The sequence below is a fragment of the Micropterus salmoides genome, unplaced genomic scaffold (genome assembly GCF_014851395.1).
Source record: "Micropterus salmoides isolate LMB-PRFRI ecotype aquatic unplaced genomic scaffold, ASM1485139v1 Ms_hic_scaffold_18, whole genome shotgun sequence".
Classification (NCBI taxonomy): domain Eukaryota; kingdom Metazoa; phylum Chordata; class Actinopteri; order Centrarchiformes; family Centrarchidae; genus Micropterus; species Micropterus salmoides.
The window spans coordinates 26803815-26825749 of record NW_024040928.1 but is presented as its reverse complement, the minus strand read 5'-3'; the positions used below and the strand labels follow the sequence as shown (position 1 = coordinate 26825749).

The 21935-nt window shown below is 38.9% G+C and overlaps 1 protein-coding gene and 1 long non-coding RNA gene across 2 annotated transcripts; one reads left to right on the top strand and one right to left on the bottom strand.

Annotated features, from left to right (window-relative positions):
* Nucleotides 1-19: 19 nt before the first annotated feature.
* Nucleotides 20-3239, bottom strand: LOC119908898 (homeobox protein Nkx-2.4-like). The gene is made up of 2 exons (XM_038726815.1): nt 2508-3239; nt 20-1813 (listed from the first exon to the last, which is right to left on the bottom strand). Exons 1-2 carry the CDS (start codon nt 2983-2985, stop codon nt 1152-1154), a joined length of 1140 nt encoding a protein of 379 aa, XP_038582743.1. The 5' UTR covers nt 2986-3239; the 3' UTR covers nt 20-1151.
* Nucleotides 3240-18289: 15050 nt separating this feature from the next.
* LOC119909541 lies at nt 18290-19177 on the top strand. The gene is made up of 3 exons (XR_005445474.1): nt 18290-18380; nt 18965-19057; nt 19151-19177. It is a non-coding gene; the product is annotated as an uncharacterized LOC119909541 (long non-coding RNA).
* Nucleotides 19178-21935: the final 2758 nt, after the last annotated feature.

Here is a 21935-nt window from a genome sequence, read left to right as displayed (position 1 = left end):
TTTAATGTAACCTGTGATTTTTAAGATGAACGGCCTGTAAAACTTGTAAAATACAAGTGAGTCAAGGACAAAGAGTCCAGCTGTGTTTATTTTTTGAGAGGAATCTCTCCAAAGTGGTCCAGTGTTGAAAACAACACCACACACACACACAAAAAAAACCATGTAAAATAAAAGGTGATGTTGGGATTATATTTGTCTGATAAGAATGATCATGTGTGTCTTCGGGTAATGGAAATGCTTTTTTAAAAATGTTTTGATTCACACTTACATTTTACTTAAATTAAAAAGCAAAAATGCCTTAAAATATCAAATTATTTTTAATTAGTCTCCCAATAGAATTAAGGTAAAAGATAAAGAAATATTTCATTCTTTTTTGTTAATTATATCTGAAGCATTACGCATTTTCTGGTGAATATTCAGGTATATTTAAGCAGCAAACATCCTTTATATCCACATTCTGCTTTTATATCAGCTGTAAATGATCATTAGAATTGTCATTGATCCAAAAACCATTTAAAGAAAATGTTTTTTTTCAGACTTCACAAATTACATTGAAATGTCCAAAATGAAAATATCATTTATTAAACACTGGAAACAAATAAAAATCAGCTGTAACAAAGAATATTTATTGACTTCCAATGAAAATATTTCTCAATTCGTTTAATTCGGAATTAAACGAACTTCTGTAGCTCTGTCCCGGATTATTTCCCGTTTTCAAACCGGCCTCTATTGCTTCACTTTGTATTAACTTTATATTTAAACCTGCAGTAATATATTTTGTCTAGAAATGACAGGGGAGCACAGTGAGAGTGCCTCATCCTGAATCTCCTCGCATTAGATTTTGTTTTAATGGTCTTAAATGCAGCAGCAGTCACATCTGTCAATTACAAAAAAAGACTTAACAAATAGGGAGAAAATACATTATTATCGACGTTCAAGGCTCTAATATACAGTTTGTTTTTGCACCATGTTGCTCAAAACCACCGAGTGTCTCTTGAGTCTCTGCGTGCGTAAAAGAACCGGAACTTTACGCACAGGAAAAAAAAAAAGATCTGGTGCGTGCTTTTGTCCTCCAGCCTGTTCTTCGAAAAAAATCCAACCCCGGATTGCGGCCCACAGGCCCGATACCGTCTGTCCTCCTCCCGGTATCCCTACCAAGTTCTCCCGTACAGTAAATTGGAGCCGATCATGCTGTTTGTGTACTCGATTAGCGCCGCGTCCGTCTGCGTCATGTTGATCTGACCGTGTAGTCCCATCGGCGGACTTTGGGACAAATCCTCCAGCTCCTCTGTGGACGACAGCTGGTTCACCTGCTGCTGCTGCTGCGGGGTCGTCGCCATGGCCTCCCCCGAGCTGCTCTGTCGGTTTCCGGTTTGGTTGGAGTCGGTCCGGCAGGCCTTGCCGTTCTTGGAGAGGACCGGAGACACTGAGGACGAGCGGTGGGTCGTCGCGCACAGGCCTCCACCGCCTCCACCTCCACCGCTGCTTCCGTCCTGCTGCAGCTGCTGCGTGGTCTTGTCCTTGGCCTGCCTCTTCAGCTTGTAGCGGTGGTTCTGGAACCAGATCTTGACCTGGTTCGGGGAGAGGTGGATCAGTCCGGCCAGGTGCTCCCTCTCCGGAGCGGACAGGTACTTTTGCTGCTTGAAGCGCCGCTCCAGTTCGTACACCTGCGCCTGAGAGAAGAGAACCCGCCGCTTCCTCCGCGGCGCGGAGTGCAGCGTCACCATGGACTTGGCGGTGGAGTCCATCCCGGCCAAGCTGCCCACCATCCCGGACATGTTCATCCCGGCGGAGGGGCCCATGAATCTGGAAACTTAGCAGAAAAATTATCCTTGTTTGAGTAAAATAAAAACAAGCTAACTGCTGAATTTAACTGGTGACATTTCTCTCAAACATTTAGCATCATTTATCTCATCCTTCACAAACAGTGGATTATGATTATTCTATAGGAAAATGTTAATTAGTGTAATGGCTTGTTTTAAAAAAAATACATTTTAAAAACTGAACAGTATTACTTTTAAACATTAAATAAAACGAAACGTTTAATGGAAAATAAGTAAACTTCTTGCTTTTTACTATAAACATAAATAATTTTAGGATTATATATCGTTTTCAAGGCGAAAATATGAGCTGTTCATTCATGTTTATTTAGTTTAAAGCAATTAAAGACACTAAGGAGCACCATGAGCACTATGTTATGATAGTACAGATAATAACAGATATTTTAAATAACAAGGCCTGTAGACTTACAAAATAAAAGTGCTTTAAAGTCACTAAACTGATTCTGAAAAAGTAATTATAGAGTCGATTATATCGAGGCCCTAAGATGAACAATAAAAGGTCACTTCCCGTTTTTTAATACCAAACACTACAATACATTTTAGGAACTTTGCACATTTGTTCCATCGTGCGTAAACGCAGGAGGCCGGACTGTCCAGGTCTCGTTTTCTCTATTTAAAACGTTTCTCAGATTTAAAACAGAACTTTTTAATTGACGCTGCTCTTACTTGTCGGGTATCTGGGCTCCGGGTTGCTGTACCACGCCGCTGCCGCCCCTCCGCTCCTCACCGTGTCCTGGTAGGACGGCAGGTCTCCGACGTTCCCGATGCCGCCGTTGCAGAATCCTCCGACGGCCCCGGAGAACTGCGGCACCCCGTGGGGCACATGATAGGGCCCGCCGGGTCCCAGAGCGGCGGCGGCTGCTGCTGCGGTGGCCGAGGCTGAGGAAGAGGAGGAGGATGAGGATGAAGAGGAGGAGGACAGGTGATGGTGGTGATGGTGATGGTGGTGAAGATGATGCTGCTGCGCCTGCTGCTGATGCTGCATACCGGGCTGGGAGACTTGCTGCTGCCGGTAGGCGCCCAGCTGGGACCCGAGACTCCCCGCGGCGGGATCCATACCTCCAAACCTCCGGTAGCTGTCCTCCATCGGGCTCAAAATGTCGGTGACTGAGAAGGGGGTGGAGTGCTTTGGGCTGAAGGACATGTTGTGGCCACCCCGTGCGCTGGCTGGATGTGGTCGGGTCTGTCCGGCGGCTCTCTTGCCTGCGTCCCCCTCCCTCCCTCCGGCTTCTTGCTTCCTCTGTCTCCCTGGGAAGAAGTCCAGCTGATCGGCTGAAGGAGGAGACGAGTTGCCCCTTATCCCGCTGGACTCGGACTCCCAACACACGGAGGGGCGGAGCGACGCGGATACAGCAGCCAACAATGGCAATTGACATTACAGAGGTAAGTGGAGAAAATGGTTTGGACCTACTTTCCTCTTCTGCTGCGGATGCGGTTTGGTTTACAAGGTTTGACCCAAACAAGAACGCAGAGTGACAAAAACCAGATTCCTTTAAACTCTGATACATTATTTTAACCACATATGATTAATTTAATATTGGAGATATAACATATTTCTATAAATCTAACTTCAGTCTCACTTGTTGTATTTGTTTAAACATTTCCAGAACTTTTTTTATTTTCATCTTGAACTTAAAACATCTAGGCCACATGTCCGTCTTTAATACTGATTTTACACAAAGTTTAATTTCATTAATTCTGTTTTTTTTCCCCAGCACAGCACACTGAGAAGACTTCCGCTTCTGGTGCTGCTGAAAACTTCCGAGTTGTTTTGACATTAATTTAACTTCCCGACACTGTTTTCTTGAGGTTTAACTCCTGTCATCTTCTTTCTTTTTGGGACCATAGGCCTAAAACCTGAACAGAACTTGTGCTGAAACTATTTCTTTGTTAATCATGATTTATAAATAACATTTTTTTAATTGTTTGTGTTCTGATTTTCTTTTACTTCAAAGCACAAGTACAGAATGTATTTAAATTAAGAGCCATGTCATTTCTGACATCCAAAAATAAATCACCTGAATATAGCCTATTTGTAAATATAGCCTATATTTAGCATATATTTATTGCTGGCATAGTGCACCATTCATTTATTCCTCAGTCTTCTGTTTATAGCCTACTTCACCAGGTAGCCTACAGGTAATAAGATCATTTATTACACATGTTAGGCTATAAGCTATATGTCTCTAAGTCCAACTTAAGTTCAAATTAAATCAGAAGTTCGATAATTCCTTGACTTTTAAAAGGTTTTCATCTTCCTTTGTTATTTTTATCTAGAGGGAAGTATTGGGATGGAGTTACCAGTTTAAAACATATAAGATAATACTCATTAACCAAAGTAAAATCCATAAATAGGCTATACAAGCGACAGGAAATTGGAGCAAATTTATTTTAATCTGAATTTTTGAATGCAGGATTTTGACTTTATTAATTATTTATTCCTCTAATAAGTTTGATTAAATTTCTCCTCGAGCTGTTTCACGTGCTCCGGTTTCCTCCTGCAGGCTCATCACTCATCAACAATAAAGCACCTTTTTAAACGTTAGTTCCGCTCAGTGGAAACAGTCCGAGCAGCCAATCACCTGCTGACCTGCTGCCGCGTCACTTCACGTCCTCTTTGTAGTTTTCCGGCGGCGGATTAAAACAGTCTTCGTTTTGCTTTCCGGTGAACCGTCCAGCTTCAGGGGGGACCGGGACCTGCAGACCGGAGCTTCTCCCGGGCCCAGAGGCGCTGCTGCAGGCGGTAAGAGAGGTGACCCACCGGGAGCAGACGGACCGGAGACACCGGAGACAGCTGTTCCGTACTGATGTTTAACTCCTGCAGCTGGTTTAACCCTGCACGCACTTTATTCGATGTTTTCGGTGAATTAATTAGAACTTAAAGGCCTTTAAATTCTTATTATATGTCTCAAGATGTCACTAAAAAATTCTACCTGCTGCCTCTGGTACTCCAAAGTTTCTGTTACCATTACTACGTCATTATTTTTCACTTGTAAAGTCTCTTTCTTTACTGTTTAATTACGTTAATTCTTTCTAAAATGTTATAATATCTTTAGATTCCCACAGGAATTTAAACCTGCATGTCTCTGCTGTAGCTTGTGATGAGTTTAAGGCGAATTAATTACACTGGGAAGTGTTTGTAACTCTTAGATTCTCTCATGATATCGATATAACACTCCTCTGGGAACTATATGTTGCCTCATATTTATTTAGTTTATTATAGGCTACTGTTTAATGACTTTATGGCGAGTTAATGCTTTTTAAAATTTATAATGTCTTAATGTTCAGGCTTATAATTTGTCTGTGTGGTCGTTTATAATGAGATTACAGTGAATTAATTATACTCAAAAGTGTTTTTAACTCTATAATATATTTAATAATATTAATGGTAGGGTATAGTGACTTAATGGCGTCTATATAAATTATTAATTGGCTGTTTAAGTGAAACTAATTGCTGTTTCTAACTCCTACAGTATGACTATATTTCTAAGAGCATTAAAGTTAGTTATTCTTCCACTAGGTTTGTAGAAAGTGTTTAAACTCCTGTAGTATTACGACACAGCACATTCACAGGTATTCAGGTAAAATACTCAGAGGTGGTGGTAAAACTTCTGGCATGCCATTATTGATATTGGTTATTGATTACAGTTTTCTTAAATTACTAACAGTGTGTGTGGAGAGGTAACCTCGTTACATTCAAATGTGTTTTACTCCCTAATATCTCTGATTTATAAAAGGTACTTGTGGTTATGCTGTAAATTTGTATAAATTGGTCTTATTGAACACTTTTATTGTATTTCACAGAGACCCATTCGCTGAGTGTGCTATTCTACAGTTAGTTATAGTAACTAGTTATTTATGACTTTATATATTATACTATATAATGTTTTTTTGGAACGTAACTAATATAAACTTAATGTTGAGATTTGCGTTATCTTTATGACCATATATATATATATATATACTCATGTCTATGTATTGTTATAATAATCATATAGTGAGTTTATGGTGACTTTGATGGGCAAAATTACTTATTTTAAATCTCCTCTGTCAGCTTTAAACTCCTTTAATATCTCCAGTGGTGCAGGAAGTATTCCGATTATTTTACTTATGTAATAGTTCTAATACCACAATGTGAAAGTACTTAATTGTAAGTAAAAGTGCTGCATTAAAAATGCTACACAAGTAAAAGTACAATAGCGTTAGCAGGAAAATGTCCTTAAGATATCAAAAGTAAAAGTACACAATGCAGAGAAATGGCCCCTCCTGGTGTGTATAGTATATCTAATGATGTACTATATATATGTGTGTGTGTGTGTGTGTGTGTGTATATATATATACACACACTATTAAATAGTACATTATTAGATTATTGTTACGCCTGCATTTGTTAAATTTTTTTTACAAATTGGGTTAATGATTATTTTCATTATGGATTCTTCTGCAGGGTTTTCTTTCTGGATCAAACCATTTATTTTAGTCACAATTAAACAGAATTAAAAAAGGACTCCTTCAGATGTCGTTATGTCCGACCAACATTCAAAACCTTTACTTTCATTTAAGATGAAGAAAAGCAAAAGTTTTTATTTGAGAAGCTGAAACTATGAAACGTTTCAGAATGACATAAACGTTTAATCAGTTAATGATTAATAATTGACTAATCAAATTTTTATATTTTGATGTGTAGTTTGATTTTTTTTTATTATAAAGTGTCATGTTTTTAAAATAAAGTAAAGTAACAAAAGCTGTTAGAATAATGTAGAGAGAAGAAAGTACATTCCCCTCTGAGATGAGTAGAAGTAGAAAGTACAAGTTAATCAAGTACAAGTACTTGATTAACTTTCAAATTTCACCTAAACATTTCTGACTTCAGCATCTCCTCAGGAAGTATTTTTATTTATTCTTTTATACCATTTATTGTGAATTTTGGGGGTTTAGCCATCTGGAGGGAGGTTACATCATTCAATTTAAAACCATTTTATTATTATTTATGAGCAGATTTTGATATTTTTAAACTCGACTACTTTAATGCCAACTTAGAGATAAATACGTACATTGTTCAGCATTTCTTCCCCAGGATTGTATTCGTTGCAGTGTGGAGGCAGCTTTGAGCTTTCAGGCCTCCATGAGAGGAAATACAGTTTGAACACATTAGTCAGCTGTGGTTTCAACTTTAATCTTCTTTTGAAAAAAATCTCTATTTTACATCTTATCTCTTTCAGTTCTTTTTATTCTTAACCTCAAAGCCTCAGGTCCCTGCAGACGAAAGCAACCTGGACCTCCATCTAATTCTTTGGAGCCAGTTCAGACCCTTGTTTTCCCTGCCGTTTTGATTTTATAGTAATTATTATAAACGTATAATAAATAAATCTTTCTTGTGTTTGCAGAGACACATTCAAATCTTTGTTTCCTTTATCCTCAATGTTCTGATTTACATTCATCTGAAGCTCTTCAACTGTAAAAACATGTCTGAAGGTGAGTTAAGTCTCTTCTTCCGTGTTTGTAATCAATAAAATGAAATAAAAAATCTTCCTGAAAACCAGAGAAGAAAAGCGTTTTCAGGTCCAAGGCAGCGGCGTCCTCGAACCTCAGACGGCGCCTTAAGATGCTTTCATAATAAAAACAAATTAGTGAGTTAATTTGCAGCTAAATCAAGCAAATAAATACTTTAACAGGCATCAGGAGGCTCACTGAGCTGCATCAGAGCCGTAATGTTCACTTCTGTTCGTATCTGCTAAGAAGATTTTTATTATTTCGTACATAAAAAGCAGCTTTGAGAGAGAAAATTATTCTGAATTTCTATTTGAAGTTTGCTTGAATTTGTTAAAAGAAAACGACTTCCAAATTATCTCCACTCAAGTTTTTCTATATACTTTATTCTTTCACAAAACAAAAAAGTCAACAAGCTCATGTTTACAATGAATAAAGTTAAAGTAACTCACTGTTTCTCTGTTTGTTTGTTTTTTTTCCAACAAAAGCAAACAAATGAGCCAGTTTGGCTTATTATACGGTTATATTATCATCAGCCGTGGTGGAATGTAACTAAGTACATCTACACAAGTACTGTACTTCCAAACCCCCAAGTTCACAATAAACAGGTTGAATAAATTAAAACTACTAAGGTCAGTGAAAGCCACAGCCCTGAGGAGATGCTGAAGTCAGACATATTCAGGTGGAATTTAACTAAATTCATTTAATAGGTACTTCTACTTTACTTGAGTATTTAATGCCACTTTCTTCGTCTACTTCACATCTTAGGGGGAAATATTGTACTTTTTACTCCACTAAATTTGTCTGACAACTTTAGTGACTTTACGAAAATACAAAATAATTAATAATAATAATGATCATTAGTTGCAGTCTGATATCAAATGAGCTCTAGCACAAAAACTATAACAGTAAAATCCTGCTTTTGCATTAATGCATAAGGGATAATCTGTTAATCCAATATATAACAGTACAACAGTCACCGGGGACATGTTTCGGGTTCAGAGTACTTTTCCTTGGTAATGTTTTTGAAAGCAGAATCTTTACTTGTAACATTGAATTTTTCCATTGTGGTCCTGCCACTCAAGTAAAGGATATAAATACTTCCTCCATTTCCCCTGGTAAACTCCAGTGTGGCCGCACCTTGAGCTGAGAGTAATGAAGGAAGGCGAAACTTTCCTGCAGTGAATGAAATTCTATTGGAGTTGGTGCAGGCATGCGTGGCCTTTGGTACATTTTGATATTTGCAATAACTAAAAAATTTGATGAAAACTCTTCTGTTCCTTATAGCCTTGTATCCGTCTGCCCCAGCCTTTGGTTACTGAGTAGATGGGAGGCTCGAGGACGCGTTTCTCTACAGGGATGGCACTGACGGACTTTGGTCCAGAGAGAAAAACAAAAAACAAATACTGGGTGAAATTTGGTGTCATGTTCCCCTCAGAACAAACTGTAGTAACTGCTGATCCTTTCAATTTTAACATGGCCCTACACTTAGCATGACTGTGGGCTCTTGCTGTTAATAAACTGCCCCTTTTTCTGCATGGAGTCTGGCCTACAGTTGCATCTTCTTTCTCTGTAGCGTTAAATATTCATGAGCAAAGATCAAAGTTTAAGAAAACAAATGTTACTGCTCAGAGGCACATGCTCGCTTCAAACAAGAGGCGAAGAGAACAGATGAAAAAGGAAATACAAAAATCTCTCATGTGAAATATCCAATTTGTTTTGTTCATGCGAGCAACCCCCCCCCGTCGCTCAGAGTAAGAAGCTGATTGATTGGTGATGAATTTTGGGCGTCAGCACAACACAAGATGTAATTCTCCTCAGTGTCTCCGCTACATTGGTTTTATTAAAAGATCTGGGAAACTTGGCAGTGAAATTTAACACTGCAACTCTTTATTTTCAACCCTGAAAATATCTTTCTTTCAATTTCTTGTTCTCCAAACCTGGTCCTCAGGTGAAACCACCTGTGTCTGAGGCTAAAAGTGGAGGAGGTGGGGGGGGAGACACTTCAACCTCTATCTGTATGCACCCCCACCCGCTTTACGTCTCCTGTCTCATCGGGTCCTTTCATTTGCCCTCTGCAGACTCTGGTTCTCTGCATGCCTCTCCGTCTCTGGCCCCTCAGTTTAATCCTCGGCTCTCTGGAGGAGCATTAGGCCAAGCAGCTGGGGCCCCTGAACGCCTCTTGAAAAGGCAGCCCACTTCAACCAGGAGGGGCAGGGGGAGGCGTCCAGACCACCTGGCTCCTGAAACGTAGAAAAATCCACTGACTTATAACTCCACACTGAGAGGGAGGTGGAGGGATGGATGGATGGTGGTTGGACGCCCCCCCTCCCCCTCTAGCGGACACAAGTCCTGGGACCCAAATGTGTGGATTCTTGAACTGTGTCCCATTATTTTATTATAAGGAGCAACTCACAGCTGATTTTAAATGCTAAGGCTGGAGTTCTTCCTGTATGTTTGTAGTCAAAAATCCCATGAAAAGATAAAACCAACAGTGTTTCATCTATTTCTCAGTAATAATCTGAATTATTTGGGAGTTGAAGTTGAACACACTCCCAAAATGCTTTTATAAATCACTCACTGTAAAACGGAGAACATTTGCAGTAGAAAATCAAAATCCAGAAGATCTCATGTTTACAGGAGATGGTTTAGGTAATGCATTTCAAATAACAGTTTTAACTGTTTAATTAAAGCCCCGTTAGACTTTCTTATGTGATTGTAGCGTCTCAAACCTGTTTGATGACTTAAGTGTTTGTTTGTAGCAAAAATGAGACAATCCTGACGACAAAATGTTTTAACCCCTTCATTCAGCGCTGTATTTAAAACTGGGGAAGGCAATTTACTTCACACGCATGTTTTCTCATATCTGTTGAAATTCTCTCTACATCCAGACCGCAGACAATAAATCTCATTTTCTCACACATAAAAGAAAAACATCTGGTATCTGTGGCTGTCGCAGGACTGTAATAGGCATTCAGACTGAATGAAATGATTGGCTGGCCTACCTGCCTGCTCGTGCACTCACCACACATGAACGTGTGTTTTTGGCAACACGTCCTCATACCTAAACCGCCATAATAAGCTGCTGCATCATCGACCTATGCAGCGTTTTTTTCTGTTGACAACTGATAGGGGGATAATTTTTCCAACATTGCCTTCCCCAGCTTTAAAGGTTCAGTGTGTAAGTTTAAGTGGCATCTAGTGGTGAGGGTTGTGAATTGCACCCATCTCATTCACCGCTCACCCCTCCCTTTCCAAGCAGGTAGGAGAAGCCACCGTGGCCGACACGCTCTGTCGGCTCTTGAGCTAAATAATATGTGTGGTCCTCCATTATTATTTCTTCTTCTGTATTCAACGCGCTCTGTTTATACCGCACTGAAAACATAGTTATGGATTTTATTTTGCATTTCTGTCAATAGATCTTATTAAATATTACACACTGAACCTTAAAGCACAGTTTTGAGGTACTTGTACTTCTCTGCATTTCAGTGGGAAATTATTTTACTTGGCTACAAATATTTAACAGCTTTAGTTAATAATCAGTTTAACCGTACTTTTCAGATTAAAATTCAACATAAAAAAACACAATAAGCTTATAAAATACAACACATTGATTAAAAGTTTAAACCAGTGATTTCCAACCATTTTGACTTGATTTTGACAGGTCGTCATCACATTTCAGATGTCTGAGTTGTGAGCACTTCCAGACAGACATTTACTCTCTTAACTTGACCTTTCATTTAAAGTACTTTTGCTTTTTATTCTACTTATTTTCTTATACATAGAATTTTTGGTATTAGTGTTTTTACATAAGTAAAAGATCGGAATATTTCTTTCATCACTGCACAGCCACCAAGAAAACAAAAAAACAAAAGCACAGAGATAAAATAATAAATAAAATAACTTATTTCCCTCTTGTTATGTCGTTATATGTTGTTACAAGTTATTATTTAACTAGAAATAATGTATAGGATTATTGAGAGTGCAGAGTCAGAATCATATTAATTTATTTAGCAGCTTAAACAAAAGTCAAAGTGCTCCTAAGGATGTGTATTAAAGTTAACAGCTTCATCTTTTAATCTTTTTCTGCACTGATTTTCATCTTCAACACATCAGATGACTGTGAGAGGCTGTTTCATATTTAGTTTATTTCATAAATCAAGGTTTCACTCACTCACTTCAGCCTGTATCAGGAGGGAAGAAAGGCTCCATCTTTAGGAGAAGGTCAGAGGTCACGCGTCCAGAAGTGGTCTTCAGAAATCATTCAGTGTGTCAGTAAACCCACATTAAGAAAACATGAGAAACACGAAAATGCCCACAGGTCTTCAGCACTACGGGTGTATGTTCTTGTTTAACTCACTTCGTGGGGTCCAAAAACCAGGATTGGATATACTTGTGGGGTCTGATCAGCTTTGTGGGGCCAAAATACTGGACCCCACAAGTTTAAAGGGTTGACTTGGTTTTAGGGTTAGAGTTAGACATGTAGTTGTGATGATTAAGGATTAGGTACCAGGCAATGCATTATGTTAATACGATGTCCCCACAAAGATAGTAACACTTGGTGCGTGTGTGTGCGAGAGAGAGAGAGAGAGAGAGAGAGAGATCACTGCTGGCTGTTGACTCCAGAGCGCCATCATGTGGTAAGTCTGTGTTTCTCACCATCTACTGAACAGACAAACACTTTTTCCACATGCATTTGCCTAATTAAAATCAAACTATATCAACCAGCTATTATTGTTTAGCACCAAAGCACGTTGCTTATATGTTGAAACCTACTAGAAATAAAAGCTGATTCGGATGAAAAACTATAATTAGTTCAGAGTTTTTTCCTCCCACTAGCTAACAGTGACTCTATGGGGCCCTCTGCTGGCAAGGTCGCTCATTGGCTCGGCTGGCTCTGACTGCATGCTTCCTCATGTCTGTTGGGTCCGTGGTCAACTTTCCATCAGGGAGGCGAAGACACGCCATTTGTTTTTAACAAACTGACTTCTCTAAATTAAAGAAGAAGGTGGTTGGTGCTCCTGTATGTCCTGGAGTCTGGTGAAGCGTGCTCGGACTAAAGCCCCTTCAGCTCTCTCTTGCAGGAAGGAGTTGAGCTCCTGTCTTTTTAGAGCATTAGAGATCATTATTGTTTTTCTCTAGGTCTCTTATCTGGTCCTCTAACTCCTGCACAGCTCTCTTGATGTTAACTTTGACATTAATTGTGTATTCCTGACAAAACACCCTAATGTGAGCCTTTCCTACCTCCCACTGAGTCATGGAAAAAAAAAAAAAGTCTTTCTGAGATCTCCAGTAAGCCTAAAACTATTTGAAATTTTCACAAAAATTATGATCATGTACCAATTTAACTTTAAAATACCAAAAGATTTTGATTTTACAGTGTGAAATAGAATCAGTCTCTGTAAAAACTAAATGTTTTGTTACGACCAGGGACGTTAAGGAGAGCAGTAACATTTTATTGGGATTGAAAACGAGGTGGAATGAACTGGAAGGGTTTTGGTTAATGTCGTGTGTTTAATTAACCAAGAGGGCGCTTGCACAAGGAAATACAACAGAAAGAGGGCTGACAAACAACTGTTAACAAGTGAAACAAAAGAGGGTTTTATCCAAAGGATGTTGGTTACATATTGTAACCCCGTATTCCATGAGTACAGGCGTAGCCCTCTAATGGTGCTTTCAGACCAAAAGCGAGGCGAGCGTTCAGGGCGGTGAGTTTACATACAAAGTCAATGCAAAGATGCGTAGAGCCTAAGAGCTGTTATTATGAACCCAATAGCAGCAGCTCTTGCAGGGCGAAGCCTACGAAATAGAACTAGATCCATCAAATCTGTCTAGTCTAGCTGCATTTCCTCTACCATCTGATATTTTGACTCAAGTGTGTGACTTTGTGTTTAATAAGGCTGCCCTTAAACCCTGCATGTGAGAAGAAGAGAGACAGGCCGGCAGAGATGAAATGAAGAGATGATTGCCATTTTATTCTTCGTCGTTTTTAGATTTCTCCTTATAGACCAGTGACATGTTTCATGAGACGATCATGTTTCTTTAAACCCAACAACTCTCCGCTCTTGATGCCCAAAGGTGCCCTGTCTGTCCGGTCTAGCTGTTTGAGGAATTTAATTTGACTAAAAACTGTGCCTGCTTTGAAGTACTGTTACAGCATTTATTTAAAAATGTAGTGTGCCTTAAAAATAATTATAACATTGTTAAAAAGGCTTGTACTGATTCTTATACCTACGAATTATGCGTATCAGCCCTTTTTTTTTAAAATTGTTATTCAATTCAGAACATTTGAGTAGATTTATATTTTAAATATGACAAAAATATTTTTCTACAACAATAGTGTTTACAACAGGACAATCACTATATAAACTCAAATAATAAATCTAAAAATGTCAAAAATTATGATCACAATAATGCATACTGTAGACACACAATCAACACACACACACACACACACAAACACACACACACACACACACACACCTACCTCTGTCTATAGATTTGTTAAACTTTTTCAACTTTTTTTTTCATGAAAATAAATCACTAAATTCATAACTTGATCTTCTTCATTACATTTCCAGAAAGAGTTTAATTGGCTACCATTTTTTTCTTATTTAATAAATTTTTCTTGTTTAATTCCTTCATCTGGTTGTCGCTACAGAGCACTCTACGCCAAAACCAAAGCTTGTTTCTCAATCTGCGTTCTTATCCGTTCTTGTGTTCTTGTGAAACGTCGTCAGTCGCAGCCAAAGTCCTGTTCCAATTCAAAAGTCTGCATGTTGCCCAGTTCAGTCAAATACCCGGATGTGTTCTCGCTGCGTCCGTTTTACCGAGCCTGCATCGGCGGTGACTTGTGTGGACTTATAGCCAGATATTGAATAGCCAGATATCCCATAATGCATTTCGCCGCCAAAAAGCGGAAATGTCAGAGGAGAAAACTCACAACTGTTATAATATTGTTGTTCTTGTGTCACATATAGTAGTTTTAAGAGTTTTTTTATGTGGGAATATAGTTGTTTAAACTCCAAATATGTGGTTGATTTCTCAAGACAGAGCTGATTTAAAAATTTGCTACGACGTTTTCGGAGATGTGAGGTCCCGCCCGCTAACAGGTCCAACTGTCATAAAGTCCGCTGCTGTTCCAACTGCTGAATGACTGACTGCGGCTCGGGAGTTTGTACTCGGGAGTTTGTATTCCCGAGCCGAACTTGCCAAGTCCGAGCTTTAAAGTACAGAAGTCTGAACTTGGCGAACTCGGTGTTGAGAAACAGCCCAACAGACACATGAACAGTTTCTCTCCACAAGCCATCACATCAACAATGTCAGGAACAATTCCTGTGCAATAACCCAGTAACTCTGTGAACACTTAATTATTCATTATTCTCTATTTCAGAGCTGTTCATATTGTGTGTATACTGTACACCAAATCCACCTACCTCAAGTAAATAACACTCGCGCTTAATACTTATTTATTCCAGCATCCTTTGCACTATGTGTGTATCTTTATATCACGTCCACCTCCGACATACATAATATTAATAATAATTTACCTCTGCGCCCAATGTACTTTGCTCAATGCACTATTGTCTCAATCTGTCTATACTGTTTTTGTTTATAGTTATAATATAGTTATAATGTGAACTGTCCACAGCTTGCAAGTGACCCGCATGCGCAGAAGAATAAAATGACGTGACACGCAGCACGCTGTCGTACAGACGTAAATAGAGCAACAGAGGTTAGCGCAGGTTAGCTCATACTTGCTAACCCTTGTGATTTTCACCGGAGAATCATGATTTCATTCCTTTCATTGCCCTTTTATGGTTTCCCCCCGGGTCACATTTCTTCTGATTTATGACAAAAACTTTTCTGTCGTTTTCATTAGATTCATTAGATTTTTACTTTCATCTCTGTCATTACAAAAATACCCCATATCTCTCTCTCTGCTGTAAACACTCGCAAGGTAGCATGAACGTGACTCTGAAGAGAGTTCGCAATCCGGTGGATTTCAGGTTAAAGAAAGGGAATTTGTGAGAAAATGATAGCAAGGTAGAGAACAAAGTGAGCCACATGTTTAATAATGGCTTTTTTGTCCACTGTCTAGCGCATAATTGTGAGAAGCTGCTCTATAGTGATTTCAGAATTGCATGAATTTCAATCTGACCGTCCAGACTGATGTCACATTTAAAACAAATCTGACGTCTATCTGATTTGGACCACATATGAAAGTGGCCCAAATTCGAACTGGAAAGGATCCGATTCTGTTCACACTGTGGTGGGTCACTTTGGCCTGCAGAGGCTGTGATCATGCACAACAAAACATGCAAGAATTGAATAGTAGTGGTGCAACAAATTGACCAAGTTGCAACATCAGGACAGAAGGCACTTCCTGCGGGGAACCCTGATCAAACTTGTCATTTAAAACCAAGCCGCTTTCTATGAGCTGACTGACAAACCGCTGATCCTTCATAAATACAACCAGAGCTTTACTCATGCGTGAGACACGACACGAGATGTGAGCTTCATGTATTTCTGCAGTTTATCTTCATTAGAGGGTAAAACCTGCAGAGCTCTGCTGCTGTTGTTAACCACACTCTCACTAAAACTTCCTCAGATCTCTGAACAAAAATAATTTCATGATAACTTTAGAGACATGATAACTGTCTGAAGAAAGCTGCATTTTTGCAAACATTTATCTTAACTAACAATCTTCACAACTTCAACTTACTCTTCTTCTTCTTTTCAGGAGGTGAAACACGTCATTGTCATAAATACACAGCCGGTCTGGACAAAGTGGCTCAATGCAGAAACATATTCCTTTGTCTTATATTGTGACAAAATAAATCAAAAATGTAAAAGTGAAAATTGTAACAGAGGGTTTGGCTGTTTGGGCATCGACAAGAAATTCAGAGTCTCAGTGACCCCAAACCTTCCAGGGGTTAAAGTTGTTTTCAACAGAATTTGATAAGTACATCTTTGTCCTGTGTCCTAATAAAGTGTGAGCCTCATGTGTTTCTGATGTTTATCTGGTCATCATTAAAGGGTAAAACCTGCAGAGCTCTGCTGCTGTTGTTAACCACATCCTCACAGAAACACTTCCTCTTCACATCTCTGAACAAAAATATCTGCAAAGATAAAATGAGGAACCAGCAGATCTCAGAGCAGTAAAATATCATCTTATCTGTGTTCTTCAGCAGCTGCTACAGTATCACCATATTGCACCATGGACATCAGGAGTCAGATTCTGGTGGGAGAGGAGTTTGACTCTTCACCTGTCTGTTCATGTGTGCTGTCAAACATCACCATGGATCCTGTCTGTTTTCTAATAAACACTATCTGAAGAAAACAAGTTGCATCATTGCAAACATTTATCTTAACTAACAATCTTCACACCTTCAGCTTCCTCTTCTTCTTCTTTTCGCTTGGTGAAACACGTCATATAAATAAATAGACCTGAATGAACAAAGTGTGAACTCTGATGGCTGCATCTCATGTTGCTGATCAAGAATTTGGGGTCTCTGTCAGTCACTGTGGATGAGAGAAAACTACATTTCTAAAATGTAAAAGTGAAAATTGTAACAGAGTTTTTGGCTGTTTGGACATCGACAAGAAATTCAGAGAGACTGAAATCTAAAACAGACCAAAAGTCACTATGAGGAAGTGACATCATCCTAACCACAGGAAGTAGCTGCAGTGTCTCTCTACTAAAGCACTAGTTTAGAAACTCAGACAGTTCTGAGCACGAGAACAAGAGACAGAAGAAGGAGAGACTCAGAGAATCATGATGGTTGAGTTCAAATGGATTTCTTTATTTCTTCCAGCGGTGCTTCAGTTTACAGGTAAGAATACATATATCACATATATAAATGGAAGGCACATTGTAAAAAATAACTTGATCAATATTATTAAAGATTCTTTATTAGCTACATTTGATTTAACTAAGAAAACCAAATCTGTTGTTTCTAATGTGGTGAGTTTAGTGAACTCTTGGAAACTAAGGATAAAGAAATAATCGTCACTAACTATGAACATAACAGACATTTTCTCATTTCACTTTATTTTTCATCATTTTCTCAACAGCAACAGCTGAAAAACTTCCCCTCTCCTTCACTGTCAGAGTTGGAGATGACGTCACTTTGCCTTGTGAAAATGTGATAGATGGTCAGCAAGAATGTGAAAATACTACATGGCTCTTTGCTGGTTCAGGAAACACAGCAGCAGTAAAGCTGATTGAACTTGGGCAGATTGGTGAAAATGCCAAAGCTAAATCAGACAGACTGAGTGTTACAGAGAACTGTTCTCTGGTTATAAAGAAGGTCACAGTCGAGGATGTTGGTCGTTACGACTGCAGACAGTTCAACAAATCAGACAAACAACAAGTTCCAGACTCTCATGTTTATCTGTCTGTTATTATCAGTGAGTATTTCCATCATAATGTTTTCAGCTCAAACTGTCTTGTTAGAACAATATACTGAAATATTACAATAATTATGATCACAGTGATGAAGTTAACTTTACTCTTGTTGTCTTTCTCTCACAATATCTCCATCTTCACCAGTGACTGAACGTAAGGATGCTGATGAGGTGACGTTAACCTGCTCTGTGTCGAAATATGAACAGTCCTGTAATCACACAGTGAAGTGGCTGTATGAGGGTAAAGATGTGGACAAAGATAACAAAGACATGAAGACATCACAGTCTGTCTGCAACGCCACTGTGTCTTTCCTGGATTCTCATTTTAGTTACAAATCAAAGTCTAACTTGAAGTGTGAAGTGACAGATGGTTCCTCTGGAAAAGTGCAGCTGTTCACCTTCAGCCCTCAGTCCTCAGGTGAGAAAACAGGTGAGAATATGCTGAGCTGTTCAAGATGACTAAAACCACCAAAACATTTGTTTATTTGATGACTTTTCACAGTGATGAACTTTGCTCTTGTTTTCTTTCTCTCACAATATCTCTGACAACAGAATCAACAACAACAGCAACAACATCACCTAAATCAACAAGAACAACTGAAAACAGCACAAAATCAGTTTCTCACATTTTACAAAAAAGTGAGTGGACCCCATATTTACCTCCCATAAAGGGCAGTTGGTTCTAGGACCAATCTTCTTCTTCTAGGAAAATCTTTAGCCAGATCTTTATTGGTATATCATTTTTATATTTCTTCAGATGACATAGAAAGCTCTCCTTGCTTTGTCCCACAGATCTTTCACAGCCATGTTGAAGTTTCCTGTTGTGCTCATGTTTAAGCCCAGAAATGTGTAATTTATGTAATCATGATCTTAGACTTGCAGTGTAAGGCAGATTGTTCTAGTGTTTTTGCAAATGTAACGATATATATTTCGAGAGTTGGACTCAAATTACAACCCTGGTATAAGCCACTCTCTTGTAAAATATTCTGTATGTTTATTATCAATTTTCACCAAACATTTATTATTTCTATACATTGATTTTAAGATGTCATGTTTTCCCTCCAACACCACTCAGCCATTAATAGATTAAGCCATCTCTCTCTCTCTCCTCTCTTCTGAAGTCAGAGTGACACTCGACTGTGGGTGGAGGTATTCATTTATTCAGTCAAATGTGTTCACACAAAATAAATTAACAAATTAGTAGATTTTTATTCTCTTTCCAGATTTGTGGCTCATCATTATGTCTGTGGGACTTACAGCTCTCTTAATAACTGTTGTTATTGTTGTTGCTCTCATCAGATGGAAGAAAACTAAAGGTGAGAGCAACCACAGATATTATAAACAAGAAGTTTTGATGAACCTGGATTTTTATTGTTGAAGCTAAAGTCGACTCTCTTTTGTCTCTTCAGGAAAAAAACCCCAGATGGATGAAAACACTGTGAGTTTTACGGCTGAGTAATCAAATGTTTCTACAGTTATGACAGAGCTGAATCAGCTGCTCTCTGACAGAGTCATCCAAATCTAAACAGCCTTCACAGAGCCAGTGTTTGACCACATGGAAGTAGACTCTGTTTGTTTGTTGTTTTCAGGGACGGAGCTTAAACCCTGCAGTGAGTCCAGAAAGCAGTCAGGACACGGTGAGATCTCACACTACACCCAGGACAAAGTTACACTCACTGTTTTTAGATTTGTTGTTCAAAATGTAGCTCTATGAGACACACAGTGACTCTTGAATCTAAGCTGTTTCTGCAAGAGAAGAAGTGGGGAGTCTGATGATGCAGCTGGACGAAACCAGAACAGACCAGAACACAATCAAGTCCACATGTTACTGAGCAGCCATTATGTTGTCTTCTCTGTGTAGGCTGATCCTGAAGATGGTGTTTCCTACGCCTCCATCAGCTACACCAGGAAGACCAACAGTAAAGGCCGGGTAAGCTGTCTGATTGGTTCTAGTGATGATGGCAGTGAATGAAAACACTTCTCTCATTTAATGTTGTGTAATTTCTGTGTTGTGCTGTTTGTCTCTTTTCCAGGTTCTGGGTAAAGATGGTGATGATGAAGATGATGCAGTGATCTACAGCAGCGTGAAAGCTTCCTCTTCTTCTGCTGGAGCCTCAGCTGATCCCAGCGACCTCTACGCCACCGTCAACAAACCAAACAAATAAGAGACCACAGTGTAGTTACAGCTCATATCATTACAGGTAATTTACACTGAGAACTGATAAATGTTTTATTATTTGAATTATTTTATGATAATATATGGGACATTTAGCTTGATGAACTTGCTGTCAGGCACTTTAATGTGCTAGTGCTGTGTTGTAGTTAAACATGTATTAGTTTTTACTGTTATTTCTGTATCAACTGTTATTGTTTGATATGCAGTCATTTTAACATCTATATTTCTGTAGAGGTTTAACACCTCCAGAGCTCTTTGCACCTTCTTCTTCTTCGTCTTCCTTTCATGTGGTGAAACAGGTCATTGTCACAAAAACAAAGTGTGAACTTGAGGCTCAGTGTGAATCTAAATATAGTTTATTCTAACTGTCATGTTTCAGAGGAAACTGGCAGTGGTGAAGCCGTTCCTACGAGTCAGAGACAGGAAATATAAAGACCACGTTCAGTTTTACTTGATCCAGGCAGGCAGAGTCAGAACAGCAGGTAATAATGCTGCATTTGACACATGAAGTTGGATTTTCCCAGTTTCCAGTCGTAAATTCCAACTTGAACGCCCCCTTAAGGAGACAGAGTGTTACACACTTCTCTGCGCTTCCATTTCAGCTTTTACCAAAACTTCATAGTGACGGCGTCTGCCCCCCCGACCATTTAAATTAATTAAATCAAAGATAAAGTGAAGAGGAGCTGTGCATAAAACTGTAATAAAAGTTAAAACCACTGCTGTAATAGTATAAAAGAAATTAAAGGTGTAAATGTATAAAAATATAACAGAATATGATGCAGTATTTAGCTGCAATTTTTGGACAATGCACGTTTGTTTTTTCTATATTTAAATTGCAAATAAACGTTTCTCAAAGCATTTTTATTTGTTAGTTCACATTTCTTGGTGCAAGCTATTTTTCAGAACATTATTAACAAATGCTCTCAAAAAGTGATGTGGACAAAATCAGGCATTTCAAAATGTGGTGGGGACACATGTCCCCAGTGTAAATGACATGTTGATTCCACATTCAGACTTAAGAGCACATGAACACAGAAAAACTCAGAAGAATGACTTCACAACTCGGGAAATGGGACGATCTGAGTTTTAGTTACCCACTAGATGAAACTAAAACTTAAGTGTTTTTATCTGCTTTAAAACACGTCTGGTTGTTAGACCGGTTCAGAAGCAGCTCTGCATGACGACTGTTGGAGCCTTTAGATCTTTTTCACAGCAGACGTGTTTAATTGTCAGGACTCTGAAACTGAAGCAGCTAAATGGAATCCAGCCATCATTAATTGTTTAATTTAAATCTGTTTTCCTGCTGTGCTGTGTCAAAATGTCTTGTATGAAAAAAACAGATGTGTGTGTTTTGGTCAGGTTAGTATTGAATCTGGATATTTTCCCGTTCAGGCCAGTAGGGGCTGATTAATGTTATTGTGCAGGTCCTGACTGGGACATAATATAATGCTCCTGAACACTGAGTTGTTTTAGATCGAGGGAAGTTTCATCAACTGCAACAAGTCAAACTTTAAGTTCTCTGCATCTCACACTGTGAAATCATCTGTGTTTGTTTACTGAAGCCATCAGTTAGCAGCAAGCCAGTAGGACTGTCAACAAATCCCACGAAAAGTACTATTAAAACCAGTCAGTGACCTTCACTGCTGCACTGGGTGACACGTTCTGAAGAAAACAACATTTATCTTAACCAACAATCTTCACACGTCAACTTCCTCTTCTTCTTCTTTTAAGGAGATGAAACTCGTCATTGTCACAAACACACCGGACTGAACAAACTGTGAACTTGAGCCTTAATATAGTTTGTTTGTTTCAGTGTTAGTTTGGCTCAGTGCAGAAACATATTCCTTTGTCTCGTTATCAGTGACTTTGTCGTATGTGTTTGTAGATGGTGGATCTTTGTCAGGCTGCTGTGACCTCTGACCTCTGACCTCTTTACTGTTGGCTGCATCTCATACTGCTGATCAATAATTTGGGGTCTCCGTCAGTCACTGTGGGTGAGAGATGTTACGACCCCTCCC

Excerpts from the sequence above, each read along its gene's own strand:
- LOC119908898 (XM_038726815.1), bottom strand. The coding sequence starts at position 2,985 with ATGTCCTTCAGCCCAAAGCACTCCACCCCCTTCTCAGTCACCGACATT. Across the intron at positions 1,814-2,507 it reads GGAGCCCAGATACCCGACAA|TTTCCAGATTCATGGGCCCC; the intron begins GTAAGAGCAGCG and ends TTTTCTGCTAAG.